Here is a 17318-nt window from a genome sequence, read left to right on the forward strand (position 1 = left end):
TGTCGTTCCAGAGTTATGGGACTTTGTTCGTCAAAATTTCGTGATTTCATTGAATGTCCTACTGTAGCTATATAAAAATGTTAAAGTTGTTATAACTTTGGTATGCTTGGACCTAGAGTCTTGAAACTTGACATGAAGGTTGGCCAGAACTAGTAAGTAACCACTGGACATTTCAAGGTCATTCATTTTTACATTCAAGGTCACAGTGACCTTGACCTTCAAATGAATGACCTTGAAATGTCCAGTGGTTACTTACTAGTTCTGGCCAACCTTCATGTCAAGTTTCAAGACTCTAGGTCCAAGCATACCAAAGTTATAACAACTTTAACATTTTTATATAGCTACAGTAGGACATTCAATGAAATCACGAAATTTTGACGAACAAAGTCCCATAACTCTGGAACGACAATTCAGAATTCCGTCAAAAACGAAAGGGGATCAGGGTTTATCAATATTAAGATTGTGTTGAAATTTGAAAAAAATCCATCGAAGGATATTTGAGCTACAGTAGGACATTCAATGAAATCACGAAATTTTGACGAACAAAGTCCCATAACTCTGGAACGACAATTCAGAATTCCGTCAAAAACGAAAGGGGATCAGGGTTTATCAATATTAAGATTGTGTTAAAATTTGAAGAAAATCTGTCAAAGGATATTTGACGTAGCGTACGACATTAACAGACGGACGGACGGACGGACGGACAGACGGACGGACAGACGGACGCGGGGTATACCATAATACGTCCCGTCATAGACGGGCGTATAAAAACAAGAGCAAAGCATATTCAACCATAAACTGGTCACAGACCAGATTATCATACGGCACATAAAATCATTATTTGACCATAATGAAAATTATAATAATACTGCCGTAGATCATAAATTAAACAAAAGTTTAATTCAAAACAGATGAAAAATAAAATGACGATCAATTAGATTGTCATACGGAACGTTAAAATCATTATTGCACACAATGGCAAATGATAAACAATCTGTCAATAGAAGAACACGCTTTGCACGATCTCGTAACACATTAGAAGAACATGCTTTTCACGTTCTAGCAATGTATTAGAAGAGCACGTTTTGCACGTGGTCGTTCGCGCCTGAAAACACCCAGCATGGTAGAAATAAACCATTGTTCGATAAAAACAAGCATGGCTTACCTTTTACAAATGAAACAAAATCCATTAAATCCACACAAATTAATCCGAATGAGAAATAAAAAGATAAATAACACAATTTATCTATTCAAAACCCCAATCAACCAAGTGAAAAACAATATTTTATTTCAGAGCCGTAAAAGACACATATACACCTGGTTGATCCGGAAAGAATATTGAGGGTTTGTTACCGATTTTTGGCTAGGTTGCATTGCACTATGTTTAACCTGGCCTGTATTACGGTATTGAGGTGGCGGATTCCCAGTTAAAATTCCGGATGAGTTATTTCCCCTTGGAAAGTATAAGCATACGATAACAGGTCAGTATTTATGACATTAAAATAAAGAACTATTTGCTGACCTCACATTCACATTGGCTCGGTATTTTATAAACTCACACTAACATTTGCTCCTTATTTAATGAATTCACATTAATGTTTGCTCAAGTACTGTAAAACCATTATTATTTGTGTGACATTGATTTTTGTTGACTTCGTGGGTTGACTGATCCACAAATCAAAAACAATCACACCAACAAGAGCGGTCACCATAGGATGACTTATGCTCCCTATAAACACTTGATAGAAGTTATGAGTTTTTTTTGAAACCTAAACACAGATTTCGAAACCTTAACGCGGACCCTAAGTTCATGGTCAAGGTCACAGGGGTCAAAATTTGTATGCGTATGGAAAGGCCATGTCCATATACACATGCATACCAAATATGAAGGTTATATCTCAAGGGACATAGAAGTTATGAGCAGTTTTCAAAACCGAAACGCAGATTTCGAAACCTAAACGCGGACCCTTACTTCAAGGTAAAGGTCACAGGGGTAAATTTTTTTGTGCATATGGAAAGGCCTTGTCCATAAACACATGCACACCAAATATGAAGGTTATATCTCAAGGGACATAGAAGTTATGAGCATTTTTCGAAACCTTAACGCAAATTTCGAAACCTAAACGCGGACCCTTATGTCAAGGTCAAGGTCACAGGGGTAAAAAATTGTGTGCGTATGGAAAGGCCTTGTCCATATACACATGCATACCAAATATGAAGGTTATATCTCAAGGAACATGGAAGTTATGAGCATTTTTCGAAACCTAAACGCAAAGTGTGACTGAAAGACAGACAGACTGACAGACGTACAGTCCGATCACTATATGCTGTCTTTTCTTTGAAAAGTGGGCATAAAAAATGACTAAGGCAATTCTCTGCTTTTGAAACAAACAAATTTCATGCCAACAAATGTAAATGATTTTACAGTACTTGGAAGAATATTCATGAAAGGCGGTTAATCTACAAGAGTCATTTCAAAACACATAACGACAATAACATGGTACCATCTTGAAGGCATTCACGTTAACAAATGTGATTATAGAATTAAGGGAGAAACATGGAACGGTAATTTATTTTTATTCTATATATTAATCAGGATTGTGTTTAAACCCCTTTCCTAAGCATTACTTGGTTGTCTTTAAAAAACCTATTTTGAATAATGTCTGCATATGGATCTGACACACCACCAGATTGCAGACAGACGCCACATCTGTGACCGACAGTGACTACACAATGACTGTTGGCCAAGAAATCATTAGAAAGAGTTCTCAACAATTATAAATGTGATAATATTGAATACCTGATAATTGATTTGCACTCTGGGAGACACTTTCCGCCTAAACATACATGCATTAATTACAGTTAATCCAAGACCCATGCTCAAATATCTTACAGCAATACAGGCTCCCTACCTGGTAGTTGCCACATGTGAGCACCTGCCCATTAGCTAGCAGTATGACCGTGTGCTGACTTCCTGCTGCAACCTGCTGGGCCACACTGGGAAGGGGAACCTTGGTGGGTAGGCCCCTGTAACACATGGGAGTGTAAAGGAATCATAAAATACCAAGAATTTATTGAGATAAATTAAACAGGTCATCATGCTTAACCCTTAACATGACCAATGTTTGGCCATGGCTCAGTGGATATGGTGTCAAACTAGCAACCAGGAGGTAAATGGTTCGATCCCCACTGTGGGAGCATTCTTAATTTGAAAAAATAAAGACACAAACACAAAGTATGCTGGTTTCTTGAATTCAGATGATTGTGGCGAGTATATATAAAAATATAGTAAAATAAAACAAGCAAATTTGTTTAATTTTGCCCGCCTCCTCCTCATTAATATCTATACACCTATGAAGTTTCATGTTGACATCTTATATAGTTTCTGAGATATAGTGCTAAAAAGTTTGTGACAGACGGACGGACAGACAATGTCAAAACTATATCCCTCAACCTTTGGAGTGATATAATATTACAAGCTAAAAACATTTTCCTTAACCGAAATGGATCACAGTTTAAAGACGTTCCCATTTAAAAGTTTGCCATGTATAAGAATACCAGTCTTATCAACAACAGATTGGAATCTGCAATTGTAATCTATCCATCCCATGAATATCAAATTAATGGACAACCAAGTTTTTTAACAAATAGCACAAAATAAAAATCATGATATGTTTCAGAAGTTTGATGAATGGAAATTCAACATTTATCACATAGTAAACGAGTTAAAGTTATGCACATTTAATGCAAGGTATACACAACAGCAAACCGGTGGGTATTTGATCCCCATTCGTGGAAAACAGAGCTTAATGCACATGCATAGTGTCTTCCCAGATCAGACCGTGCAATTTGCACAAGCTAATCAGGGACAACACTTTCATGAAAATTTTCATGTAAAGAAGATCACTTCTTAACAAAAATCCAGTGTTAGCAGAAAGTGTCGTCCCTGATTAGTCTGTGCAGACTGCACAGTCTAATCTGGGATGACAATCTACGCACATGCATTCATCCCAGCTTTGCCATAGTGCATCTCATATTGCTACCTTGTCAGGGTGTCCCCCAGTCCAAGCTGTCCATACTGGTTACTGCCGAAGGTGTACACCTCTCCGTTCTGTAGCAGCAACACTGGAACAAAACAGACTGGGCTTTAAAATAAGCCTTGATCTGGACACACTGGGCTTTGTGTGTGTGTGTGTCTGTGTGTGTGTGTGTGTGTGTGTGTGCGTGCGTGAGTGTGCGTGCGTGAGTGCCTATTTTTACTGGCTATTGTTATATTATCCCCCAGAATTATAGTGGCACTGCTATTGTGGAAGAAGTGAAATTGATGTTTGCATTTTTAGCGACCCTTTAGATTTGGTAATAATAATAATAAAGATTATGTTTCGTTAACATGACTACATGATGATGTCATTGAAAATAGTCCATCTGGTATAGTAATATTAAATTGGAATACACTAGGGAGTAGCTTAATAAAAAAGTTTTAGTGTGTTGACTTGTATTTCAAGGAAAGTATTTATTTTGTAATTACTTTAAACATGCATATAATAAACATATATATAAAAGTGGGTCTGATAATGTATGGAAATAAATGTTACATTTAAAACATGTACTCACCATTATGGTGCATGCCACACGCTATCTGCTGTATGGCAACATCCCCTGTGCCCATATTTATCTCTGTCTTTATGACTACTCACCATTATGGTGCATGCCACATGCTATTTGCTGTATGGCCACATCCCCTGTGCCTATAGGTATCTCTGTCTCTATGACTACTCACCATTATGGTGCATGCCACATGCTATTTGCTGTATGGCCACATCCCCTGTGCCTATTGGTATCTCCTGGGGAGGCAGACTGACAATCTTGTTGCTCTGCTCACCATCCTGTTCAGCATCCGCTTCTTCTAAAACAACAAAGAACTTGCATTCCCTGTATACAAGGACACTTTATTTCTTACTTTGCTTAAACCTATTTATTTAAGCTTGATAACATCGAAGCTTAATACTTACTGACATGCCAGTTCTTGGTGTCTTTTGGGATCTTAAGAATGCTCCCACAGTGGGGATTAAAACATGTAACCTCCCAGTCACTAGGCGGACACCATATCCACAAGCCACCATGACCTGACCAAGAACTTGCATCCCCAGTACACAAGGACGCTTGATTAAATTTACATACAAACCCGGCCCTGAATTCTATAAGATTTTGTTTTTAATTGTTTCCAAAATTATATATACAACCTTTTCTTTGTGCAAGTTAACAGTTATTTCAATGAGGTCTTTAGAGAAATGTTGTTACCCTGATTTCTGTCATACTTGTTAGGAAAAGTACATTAAGTGGAACTGATTTTTATCCCACTTTTACATCGAATTCGGTTGATTAAAGCCCCGTTGATTAAATTTCTGCCATAAACCACAACACGAAATGACGTAATTTTTTCTACAAAATGACGTCATAAATCCAGCGAAATTATCCAGTTAAACTAATTTTGTTAAAATAAAAAGGTTCACTGAATAAAATGTGGGATAAATAGAATAATAGATTAATGTTGATTATAAATCAGGTTTATCATGCTCGGCACAAATGCCACAAAAATGAAAAAGCACTCGCCAAGGCTCGTGCTTTTTGTTTTCTAAGCCTCGCATGATAAACCTTATCTATAATTAACACAAACCTATTATTCTCTATGTAATATATTCAGAAAAGCCCCTATCACATGCCTTTGGCTTAAAAGAAACAATGAGCATGACTCTGGAGAAGTGGGCTTAATGCATGTGCGTAAAGGTTCATCCCAGATTAGCCTGTGCAGTCTGTAGAGGCTAATCAGAGACAAGACTTTCAGATTTTACAGTATTTTTCCTAGAAAGCAAGTCTCTTTTTAGCTAAAAACGAATCAAGGGGGAAAGTGTTGTCCCTGATTAGCCTTTGCAAGGGACATATGCGAATCTGGGACAACGCTTTAAGCACATGCATTTAGCCTGGTTTTCACAGAGCATAGATAATATATAGGTTTAAAGACACTCAAGACTGCATTAGCAATACTAAATGTGTTATTCAAATAGTACATTTGTCTTAACACTCACTTCTGAACTTTTGCTGCAGTTTCACATTGTTCTTCTGTGACCTGGAGCGTTCCATCTTGGCAAACAGTTCAGCCAGGGGCCCTGATTTCTTGGCTTCCCTTCCTGTAAATGAATCACTGTTAGCCCACTCTGCTTCTGTATGAGACTTGTTCTGGGAAAACTGGGCTTAATTCATATCAGTAAAGTGTCGGCCCGAATAACACTGCATTTCGCAAAGGCTAATTATTGACAACACTTTCCGCCTATACTGGATTTTTGCTAAAAAGAGACTTCATTTAAACAAAAAATTTCTAAAAGTGGAAAGTGTTATCCTAGATTAGCATGTGCGTACTGGGCCAACACTTTATGCACATGATTTAGCTCAGTTTACCCTGAACAAGGCTCATATTTGAAGCTATTTCAATAAATTATAGCAAGAAATAACCTCAACAAAAGTTTTCCTATTATAATTTCCTGTATATAGTGGGAAAGTGTGGTGTACTGGCCAAATACTCTTCAAACAGGTGATGAACCAAGCAAGAAAATACTCCAGTTTATCTCTAGCTAAATCTACAATCTGGTAAATTTACACGTGTATGATCTTCCTCAAAAATATCAAACATATATTGATTAATGTTTTTGGAATTCTGGGAAAACTGGGCTTAATGCATAGGCATAAAGATTCTTCCCAGATTAGCCTTTGCAGATCCCAAAGGGTAATCAGGGACAAATTGTTCTGCTTTTATAGACTTTTTCTTTTAAGGAAGTCTGCTTAATGAAAATCCAGGCTATGCCAAAAGTGTCGTCTCTGAAAAGCCTCTGTGGACTGCTCAAGCTAATAAGGGACGACCCATTAATCACATGCATTCAGCAGAGTTTTCCCAGGACTAGACTCAGATTAGACTTTAAATAATGTTCCCATAATCTTTGTTCATCACCAATTATTTCACTCCTTGTCATTCTCATGTACAGACATTAAACAACTTAGGCATATACGTCCTCATGGCTTATTTCCTAAATATCAAAAATTCAATTTGTTGTTTATTGAACAATAAACAATGATCGATTGTAAAGAGCATCACTCTGTGAAAACGGGGTTTCATAAATGAGAGTAAAGTGTCATCGCAGGTAAGCCTGTGCAGTCTGCACACGCTAATCAGGGACAACAATTTTCACCTAAACTTCTCAAATAAGAGACATCCTTTAAATGATAAGACAATTAAAGGGAAAAGTGTTGTCCCTGATTAGCCTGTACACGCTGCACAGGCTAATCTGGGAGGACACTTTACACACAAGCAATAAACCTCATTTTTTTCCAGACCGAGTCTCTAACTCTTTTTCATTGAAATTCAGGCACTACCTGGACCAAGGACACTGATATGTGAAGAGTGATATGTGACATGTGAGAGAGGGACAGTGAAGCACACACAACAGTTAGTATCCAGCAAGCTTGCCGTCTTTACAGTCAAGTTAGAGAATGGACAAAGAATGTTAGCACTCAAATGCAGTCAAGGGCAGAAGTGTGCCAATCATATTGTTTAGAACATTTGAGCATTGTTTTGGGAAAACTAGACTTAATGCATGTGGGTAAAATGTTCATTAGCCTGTGCAAACTTCACAGGCTAATATGTGATGACTTTTAGCACATGCATTAAGCCCAGGTTTCCAAGGACAAGATCATTGAAACATTCACATTTATTATAGCAAGTTATAGTAGCATTGGCAAACAGTTATCACTAGAAAACAATTGCATTTATGGACATCTAGATCCTGTATTGTCTTAGAAATAAGAGCATGTCACAACTTCAATGTCAGCATATCAGAGGTATAAACATCTTTTCAAAGCCACTGGCCCTGCAGGACTACTCGCTGACCGTAAGGTCGCACTGACTAACTTTATAGTCGCAGTAAATTTCATGTTTTTCACAGGAACCCTAACAAGACATCGTTAAAAAAAATCTGTTTATCAAGCTGATTTTTTAACATACATTTTTGGGGAAAATAAACACTGTACATACAAATATTCTTGCCATGGGAACACACATTAAAAAGTCACTGCTAAAAAGCAGTATAATCAATCCATTATGTAGTAGCAAGCATAGAACAATTATAACCACTACACTCCCAGACAAGCACTTGTTGCAAAATATAAGCATGAACTGATCTGAAAACGCGGTCTCCTATTTGAGCAAGTATTTAAATATAATATAGGCCCAGATCAAAACTTAAGTGGCCAATTTAAGCGGGAGATTATAATTTTACACTCCTGCGATTCCCACAACAATATCAAACATTAAGCAGGTGTTTCAGAACATTCAAAACTGATCTGTAATAACACATAACAGTTCAAAGGGACAGAGGCATTTTCCACCACCTTACATTTATATGAGCTTTGACCAGGGAAAACCATGCTTTATGCATGTTCGTATTGTTGTTCTGCTTTTTTGTTTGTTTCATTTAATGGAAGTCTCTTCTTTGCAAAGATCCAGTTAAGGCGGAGAGTGTTGTTTCTGATTGGCCTGTGCAGGCTTATCTAGGGACGACACTTTAAGTACATGCATTAAGTCCTGTTTTCCCAGAGTAAAAATATTTGACACCTTAAATTGTGAATTTTTAGGTCCCATTTGTGAAAAATATTTACTTTTTTTAAATTGGGAATTGGGCCGAATACAGGCCCAGTATTTAAACGGAAAAAACCCCACTGGTTAGCCAACAAATCCTAATTATTTCAGCTTATTGAAGCCCATGCAATGAATATTAGCTAATGTAAGTAATGAAGTTCTACCTCATGTAGAACTAGTGAACAACATGCATAGTGTCAAATTTCTAGCTAACAAAGGCCTCTATCACAGTTTTACATACGACCACAAAGCAAGGCTAACTCAGTTGTCATGTATGAAACTAGCCACATATAAGCTAGATACTGACCCAATTGGCAAAATAATTATTAACTGACTTCTGTGTTTTTTTTGTCATGAAAACCCATAAAATAGCCAAACTAAGAAGAATGTTAACACCATATCAGGGCAAATTTGGCTGAAGAACATTTTGAGGAGCCCTGCATTGTAGGGGTTGGTGGTAAATACACAACAGGTGGGGTGAGTGAGTGGGTAAACAACTAGACCTAGACATTCGATAAGGATTATAGGGAGGGGGGGGGTGTAGCAGATAAACAACAAGACCTAGGCGTTCACCGAGGATAATGTTCAGATGCATCAGGTCCTTGGGCAGGTAGTCCTTGGGGAGATTGAAGGCCCCGGGCTTGCCTGCCTTGCCTAGGAGTTCCACGTCGGCCTCATCCCCGTCAGGCTGCTCTCCAGCACAGGTCCGGCACGCCCCACACTCAGTACAGCCCGCCTCACCCGCACCACACCCGCATGGCCTGTGGGAACATCATACAAGATATGAGCTCTGTGCCAAGGGGGTTTAATGCATATGCTAAGGTCTCGTCCCCGCTCAGCCTGTGCAGTCCACACAAGCTAATCATGGACAACACTTTCTACTTCTATTTTTCCTTTAAAGGAAGATTGTCCTTGACAAAAATCAAGTTTAGGCAGAAAATGTTGTCCCTGATTAGCCTATGCGGATTGCACAGGCTAATCTGGGATGAAACTTTCTGCACTTGGCATAACTGTAGGAACATTGTACAAGAGATGTACACTCAGCAGCTTTTAACATCATTTAAGCCTTTACAACTTAGATACCAATTTTGATGCTGTTGTAGTCCCTTAAAAAATCTAATTAAATTAAAAACTTTTCTTACAAGATTCAAGTTTTAAAGGCTTCATTTCGAACTATTTTGTACTGATGAGCAGCAAACAGCATAAAACCTGAACGGACTGCAAGTTACTTTAAAATACCCTAATATTTAAGATAATGAAGATAGTATAACTTATTTAGACCCAGCAGTCAATATGTTAACAGTGCTCAAGCTATGATTTGAAAATGGCAGGGGGGGAGGGTTATTTTGTCAAAAGGGGCACTTTTGATTGCGCGGCCATATCATCCTGGACGTTCCTTGTTGCATAATACATGTATAATATAATATTTGTTATAATATATGATTTCCTTCATTCTTAAACAATACAAATAAAATGTCTAAAACAAGACTATTGCCAAGCAATATATGTCCCCTACTGGCTCCACCATTGTCAGATTATTTATTATTTTTTTTATATTTGTTGCCATAGCAACCATAATTTTTGATGTAGGAACAAAATGAAATGACGTGCATAATAATTGCCATCTATCCATGTTTCAAGTTTCATGAAAAAAATATTAAGAACTGACTGACACACAGAGCGCAAACCATAAGTCCCCTCCGGTAAAACCGGTAGGGGACAATATGGAATAAAACCTATAAAACAGTAGGGACGACAAATGTTAATGTTGTTGTGCCATATATGGATTTTAATTGTTGTAGTTCTTTTTATCTGCAATAGACTAGCATGACACTTTTTAAAACAGTTTACACCTTACTGCATGTAAAACATTATTGCATAAATTTTTAAAAATTATACAAATTATTTCACTTATTGTGACAACCAGATTATAACAAAATAAATCGTCTGAATGTTTCAACTTAATTCAGTTTTAAAGTGAAAATTGATTAACACGTACAAATATTTACCTCAATTTGAAAACTGTTATCTATTTCAAACTTAAATCTTTTGAGAAATAATTAAGAAATATGTTTAAAGCACAAGATATGCTGTGCTTTTACATCTTCAAGTTCTAATTTACAACGCAGGAGCCATTTATATTTTGTCCTTCTGGAATTCAAAAACTAATAAATTTAGACATTTTTAACTGAAAATAGTTATTACTTTTTTTTAACCATATGTTATAAGAAAATATGCATGGAATTTCTACAAAAAAATAATTTTGATGAATTCTTAACCACATGTCACTTTCATTCAGCTTAAATGAGCTTAAACAATATATAACAAAAATAAAATTCCATCAAAGTGACAATTATGGGATTATAAAAAGAATACAGGATGTATTTATTCGAAAAAAAGGCCACCAAATTGAGGATAAATAAAATATTTGGCTGATATATACAGTCTCAGCATGGGCTAGGTTACCTATAGATTGACCGGAGATATCCGGACGCAGCACTGCAATTGTAAACTGAACGTTAAGGAGGGCTGTAGGAAAATAAATCCTCTGCATTTAAGTAATGTCAAACTATTATGATACTTGTAGTCAATTACAACCAAGACAGATTAAACGGGACTGTTCTAAACATTTCTATAAAAGTATGCATATGAAGATAACTGTATGAGCCCCAGTGTGCAAAAATGGATAATATACCTGCCAGCCTATTTCGAGACAAGCCAGCGCATTTGCACAGTTTAGTTTCAGGCTACCCTGTCTGCTTAAGACACACACAAGTTTTAGTGGTCTCATTGGCAGACATTATAACCTCTCATCAGAGTATATGAATGTACATGCAACAATGTTTATTGTCCGAAGGCCCATTTTTGCGTGATATGACTCATATCAGCCTCGTTCTATGATAACAGGTAATAATGCATGTGCGTTAAATGTTGTCACGGTCCGCACAGGCTTATCAGGGGAAACAATTTCAGCTTTTACAGAATTTTTTTCTTGAAAGTCTCTTCAAATAAAAAATCCAGCCCAGGCGAAAAGTGTTGTCCCTGATTAGCCTGTGCGGACAGGTGAATCTGGGACAACACTTTATTCACATGCATTTAGTCCAATTTTTCAAGAAATATGCTCATGTGATCTTACATGCCGGGGTTCCTGTCCTTCCTGCGGCCCGAGTTGATACAGCCCAGCCCGTACCCCGTACACTCTCCACACACGTAGCACACCATACATTGATCCAGCTTCCACTTGTGTTTGCCTGCAACAGTCAGAGAGATATATCATAACACACTATACATTGGTCTAGCTTCCACTTGTGTTTGCCTGCAACAGTCAGACAGAGCTATCCGCTGATACAGCATTCATTGACACTGCTGTCAGCATCTATTGAACCTCGCTCTAGGAAAATAGTAGGGATGGCATCGAATACCTATATCGGTATTCCAATTTTCGCAAATCCATTCAACTGAATATTCGAATATTCGCATAAAATGGCTGGATTGATATAACTTCTATTACTCAGTTTCGTATCCAGTAGGGATATTAAATATAAATTTACACAGAAATACAATTGAATATACAATTGTTGTGTTGAGAAATAAAAAGAAAATGTAGCTTATTTGTAAAAACAAACTTTGAAAAAGCCTATTTAGGCGAAATATATCAGAAAAGAGTGAAACTTGTTCTGTGTTAACTTCCATTGTTTTGTAAGTTATATCCGTTTGCTGAATACGAGGCTGTCTATTAACGTTGCTATCAAATAATTGTATCGCTGTCGGCTAAAACTATGACAGATACTGTAATCGGGCACAAATAGAAGGAAAAACATAATGTAATAGAATTTTATTCTTATTTGAAATTTCAAAGTAACGATATCATGTACGTTTATAAAAAAAACCATATCAATAAGTCATGCAAAGTACATCACAAAGCCTTTCGTTGGTGACAGCGTCTTTTTAATGCGATTTATGCTTCAGTGTCGTCCTGGCTCAAGGTCTTAGAGCATGTATATTGCATTGCGCAATTTTAGTAATTTACATATTTTAATGGCTGTTCATACTGTGATCACAGAAACTTAATTATTTTTCGCCAGTGAAATGAAGCCGTTAATTGGCACCCCATTGACAAACAACAGTTCGGGCCTTTCTTAGAGTGTGTATATTGCATTGCGCAATCAACGCTGATACGGGCCGCGTTATCAGTTTGACACGAAGAACGTCACATCAAACATGTTAATCCCAAGTGATTTCGGGTGCCAATTAGTAAGCGGCTCGCAGGTCATTAAATATTAGGGCAATTACGTTTGAAAAAAATGCGAATATGCGAATATCAATTCTGTTATTCGAATACTGACCATTCACTCGAATATTCGAATAATTTTGCCATCCCTAGAAAATAGGGCTTAATGCATGTGCATAAAGTGTTATCCCAGATTAGTCTGTGCAAACTGCACAGGCATAAGAAAGACACTTTCTCCTTGATGGCATTTTTCAATTAATGGAAGTCTTTTCATAGAAAATATCCAGTTTATGTGAAAAGTGTCCTCCCTTATTAGCCTGTTTGCACTGCACAGGCTTATCTGGGAAGACACTTTCACACATGCAATAAGCCCAATTTTCTCAGAGTGCTGCTATTATATTTCTTATGCATGTTTTTGAAATAGTTGGACAATCATTCATAATCATTGTAACTAAATAATGATTATCTGAATTAAGTACATGCACTCTTCCTAACAAATAACGTGTTGTACTTTGTCAAAGCATTACACAAGAAGTTTAATGCTTGCTGGCTATACAGACAACATGTTCATGTCTCATGTGCTTAGACTGTATTTGTTCTTGTTGCAATATCATAAATGCTTAAAAATAAGCATGCATCATAGAATTGCCAGTTAAACAAGTGCATTCAAATTCATGGTTCAAACAGAAATCGCAAACCTACATTCAAGCACTTTTCAAGGACTTTTCAAGGCCAAATTTTCATTTTCAAGGCCAAGAACAGTACGTTAGTTTCCTTTAAAAAATGCATTTTCAAGCCAGATTAACACAGTAAATGTCATTTATTTGCTCAAACACAATAAACTTATTCCATATTAACTCATACATGTTATTTAATTACATACAAATACATGTTTTTAATATCCATCCTTAACTCAATGAGTCTCACATATGTATTTACTTTTTAAAGTTATTACAAACAAACACATTGATTCTCAATTTCATGTTTTCTGTGTGGGTTTCCCCTTTCTTGTGTCTTTTCAAAGCGCTTTCCCCCATCCCCCCCGACATCAATGGTCTTCATACAGACTTGGCAATGTGCTTTTCGAATGTCATTTGTTTTCTGTACCCAGGAATATTCAGTTAACCACCCTGGTTTGAAACGACACTTCCCCATCGCTGCGTTTTCACTCGCGAAAATTGATCACAACGAAGAACCTCTGACGTAGTACACATAATCTGTGACGTGTACACATAACATTTCGTACTCAATAGTGTACGAAGCTTATATTTTGTACTCAACTTTTTGCGCTAAGGAATTTATGATAAATTTTCATAATATTTCCCTTAAGAACGATTTAAGTTAATAATTAAAGCAATGATAAAAGTAATTTTGAGCAGAAATAAACATTTTCAAGGCTTTTTTTACATGAAATAAGCACTTTTCAAGCACTTTTTCAAGGCCAACCTTTGTTCAAGGGCTTTTTAAGCCTAGGGCTCATTTTCAAGCACTTTTCAAGCCCTGTGCAAACCCTGAAATTGCTTGAGGGCAACCAAAATATAATTAAATCTTTTACGGAAACAAGGCAATCCAAAAGATTATGTGGGTGATATATATGTCCTTCATATTACCAACCGTAATCCTTAAACCTTCAAGTGTGACTTCCCCCTTAAGGTGGGATGACACACCTTCTAAATATTGCCGTAATAAGATACTTAGGCCGGTTTTATGATAATTATTAAAAGGATACACTTTACGCACATGCATTAAGTCCCCTGTTCACAGAGCACGGCCCTTATAATTTAAAGCAATAGCCTTTAATCCAAAAGTAACAGGTTCCAGTCAAGGTGGAAGTAAACTTTTCCTTTTTTTCCTTTCTTAAATTCTATTCCTACAATTTCACTGGCGCTCTTTAGATCTGATGTTTACATTCATCAATTTAAAGCATTAATGACGAACTCTGAGAAAGCAAAAATCTGTGAAAAAGTCCCTTAAATTAATGACCGCGAAGTGTGACAATTGATTATAATCTTATCAATCAATTGATCTAATCAGCATTGCGCAGTGCAGGATCATGTGACTCTATGGGGTTCACAAATGGATGTTAATGGATGTGGTGCTGTTTTTCAAATAACTGTTTTTAAACAATTTTTCTGGAGAATTTCAACTAGTGCATAAAAGACGTTTTTTATGCAGCTTATGTCAATGAGAAAAACATCAGAATTACTTTATTTAATAAGCCTGTGTTGGCTAAAAAATACAAAATTTATATACAAGGTTATGCTGCACTCAATGTGAAATTTTTGCACTGATTTCAAACGCACTCCACAATGCATTCTTAAATCTTAAGATATCGGCAAAAACTGCAAGAAAAAATGTCTTTTATGCACTAAAGATTTTGGCAAACATATTTCAATAACTTGAGAATATCCTGTGAACTCCGTTGATCCTGTACCCTGATTTGTTATCAGTCATTTACGTTCAGTCATTTACTGTAATGTCCCTTTTAAATGTCATTGGAGGTGCATCAAGCTTATCCAATCAAAACTGCTCAGTGTTTGTCTGCTATTAGTATAATTTACCAGTACTAGTCATTTTTCAACACATGCTTTGACACCAATCTGGCATTTGAGCTTTGTCTTAAATTGTATGACATTACGTTTTTATTTATTTGTGACTGGATTTATGGATTTGATTATGATGTGTACATTTTGCAAACTAAAATGGAAAAGTGTCCAATTTATATTATTCATATTCTCAATTATATGCTTATATAATCCACAGTAAACCAATGTACCTGGTGCACACATGACTGACTCCATGTCCACCTCTTCCTCCTCCTCTGCCATATTCACATTCTGGCTGCCAACTGAAATCATGACGTCATAATAATTTGTTAATACTTGCTTTTCACAAACAGTGAAATGCTAGTTGGTTGCTGTAAATATGTTTTTTTCTGGAAGCCATTTGTAAGCCTAATTTTAGAGTATATTCCTGCATTCCTGTATTCCTTTTACCATAGTCAACACTATTCCTGCCCCATTATCGCAGGAAGTTCACCTTACTACTTGAATCAGATGTAGGGGGTGAATGACCGTAAAAAATAATTTCATTATCAATTAACCCTTTACCACTTAGATACGTATTTTGATGCATACGTATAAAGGGCCATAATTCCGTAACAATGACAACCAAAGTTATGCAACTTGTCCTTTTACTGTACCCTTATGATAGTTTGTGAGTGTTCCAAGTATGAAAGCAATGGCTTTGATACTTTAGGGGTAAAGTGGACCAAAACATAAATCTTAACCAAATTTTCTAAGTATAAAGGGCCCATAATTCCGTCCAAATGCCAGTCAGAGTTACATAACTTTGCCTGCACAGTCCCCTTATGATAGTTAATAAGTGTTGCAAGTATGAAAGCAATAGCTTTGATACTGTAGGAATAAAGTGGACCTAAACACAAAACTTAATCAAATTTTCAATTTTCTAAGTATAAAAAGGGCACATAATTCTGTCAAAATGCACGCCAGAGTTATCTAACTTTGCCTGCCCAGTCCCCTCATGATAGTAAGTAAGTGTACCAAGTTTGAATGCAATAGCATTGATACTTTCTGAGAAAAGTGGACCTAAACGCAAAACTTAACCGGACACCGACGCCGACGCCAAGGTGATGACAATAGCTCATAATTTTTTTTCAAAAAATAGATGAGCTAAAAATAAAACACCTGTTTCCCTTTCTCATTTTTTTATAAGTGATTCCCCTAAATAGTAAGCCAACCCTTTCTACATATAACAAAAAAGCCCCAGGCCCATATTCACAAGCTCCTTAAAGAAAACTTAAGACAATTTCTTTAATGCATGACATTCCCAAAGTGCCTGGCTATGGCATTTTAAGTATTTCAACATTCATATGTTTTACACAAGTAAATATTGCTACACTGATTGCTATTTCAACCGTTTGTAAGCTTAAAACATCAGATTTCTCTCTCTTATCTGATATTTTTTCTTGAGTTGACTTTAAGTTAAAATTTACCTTATGAGGTTTGTGAATATCGGCCCTGGTATGAAAAATAAATTAGCCCCGAGACAAAATGATCACAAAGTTCTTGTTACCATCTTTGATTGCAGCAGGGTTGAAGTCTCGTCCACACTGTCCCTTGTTGTTGATGCCGAAGGTGTAGATGCGTCCCTTGTTGGTTAGCGCGATGGCGTGGGCCTTACCCAGGCAGATCTGGGTCACCACTTGGTCCTTGAGGTCTGTCACATGACCTGATACATGAATTTAAAAGAGGTGCGTAAACAAAAGACATTATTATTACTTGTCTACATTTGTAGAGTCTTTCTTCATTTCATTTTAATTAAACCAATCAAAATTGACTATTAAGTCATGCGAGATCTCTTATTAGACACATGGTATAG

The 17318-nt window shown here is 36.7% G+C and overlaps 2 protein-coding genes across 9 annotated transcripts in view; both read right to left on the bottom strand.

The window, feature by feature from the left end:
• LOC127880259 (E3 ubiquitin-protein ligase MYCBP2-like) overlaps nucleotides 1–17318 on the bottom strand; it is a 162876-nt gene that overhangs the window by 123417 nt on the left and 22141 nt on the right. For 3 of the 8 annotated variants that reach the window (XM_052427574.1, XM_052427575.1, XM_052427573.1), the window contains exons 16-23: nucleotides 17013–17168; nucleotides 15694–15765; nucleotides 11823–11937; nucleotides 9248–9447; nucleotides 6087–6188; nucleotides 4781–4906; nucleotides 4044–4125; nucleotides 2913–3027 (exon numbers count right to left, since the gene is read on the bottom strand). In XM_052427574.1, the coding sequence (XP_052283534.1) occupies nucleotides 2913–3027; nucleotides 4044–4125; nucleotides 4781–4906; nucleotides 6087–6188; nucleotides 9248–9447; nucleotides 11823–11937; nucleotides 15694–15765; nucleotides 17013–17168 (968 nt within the window). Of the gene's footprint in view, nucleotides 1–2912; nucleotides 3028–4043; nucleotides 4126–4614; nucleotides 4648–4697; nucleotides 4745–4780; nucleotides 4907–6086; nucleotides 6189–9247; nucleotides 9448–11822; nucleotides 11938–15693; nucleotides 15766–17012; nucleotides 17169–17318 lie in introns of those variants that run through there. The other 5 variants (XM_052427579.1, XM_052427578.1, XM_052427576.1 and 2 more) reach the window with 5 other exon arrangements.
• LOC127880267 (uncharacterized) overlaps nucleotides 16073–17318 on the bottom strand; it is a 536299-nt gene continuing 535053 nt past the window's right edge. Inside the window, exon 6 of the transcript XR_008049491.1 lies at nucleotides 16073–16352. The gene's annotated coding sequence lies outside the window, so the exon portion shown is untranslated. The remainder of the gene's footprint in view (nucleotides 16353–17318) is intronic.

The sequence above is a fragment of the Dreissena polymorpha genome, chromosome 4 (assembly GCF_020536995.1).
Source record: "Dreissena polymorpha isolate Duluth1 chromosome 4, UMN_Dpol_1.0, whole genome shotgun sequence".
NCBI classification, from domain to species: domain Eukaryota; kingdom Metazoa; phylum Mollusca; class Bivalvia; order Myida; family Dreissenidae; genus Dreissena; species Dreissena polymorpha.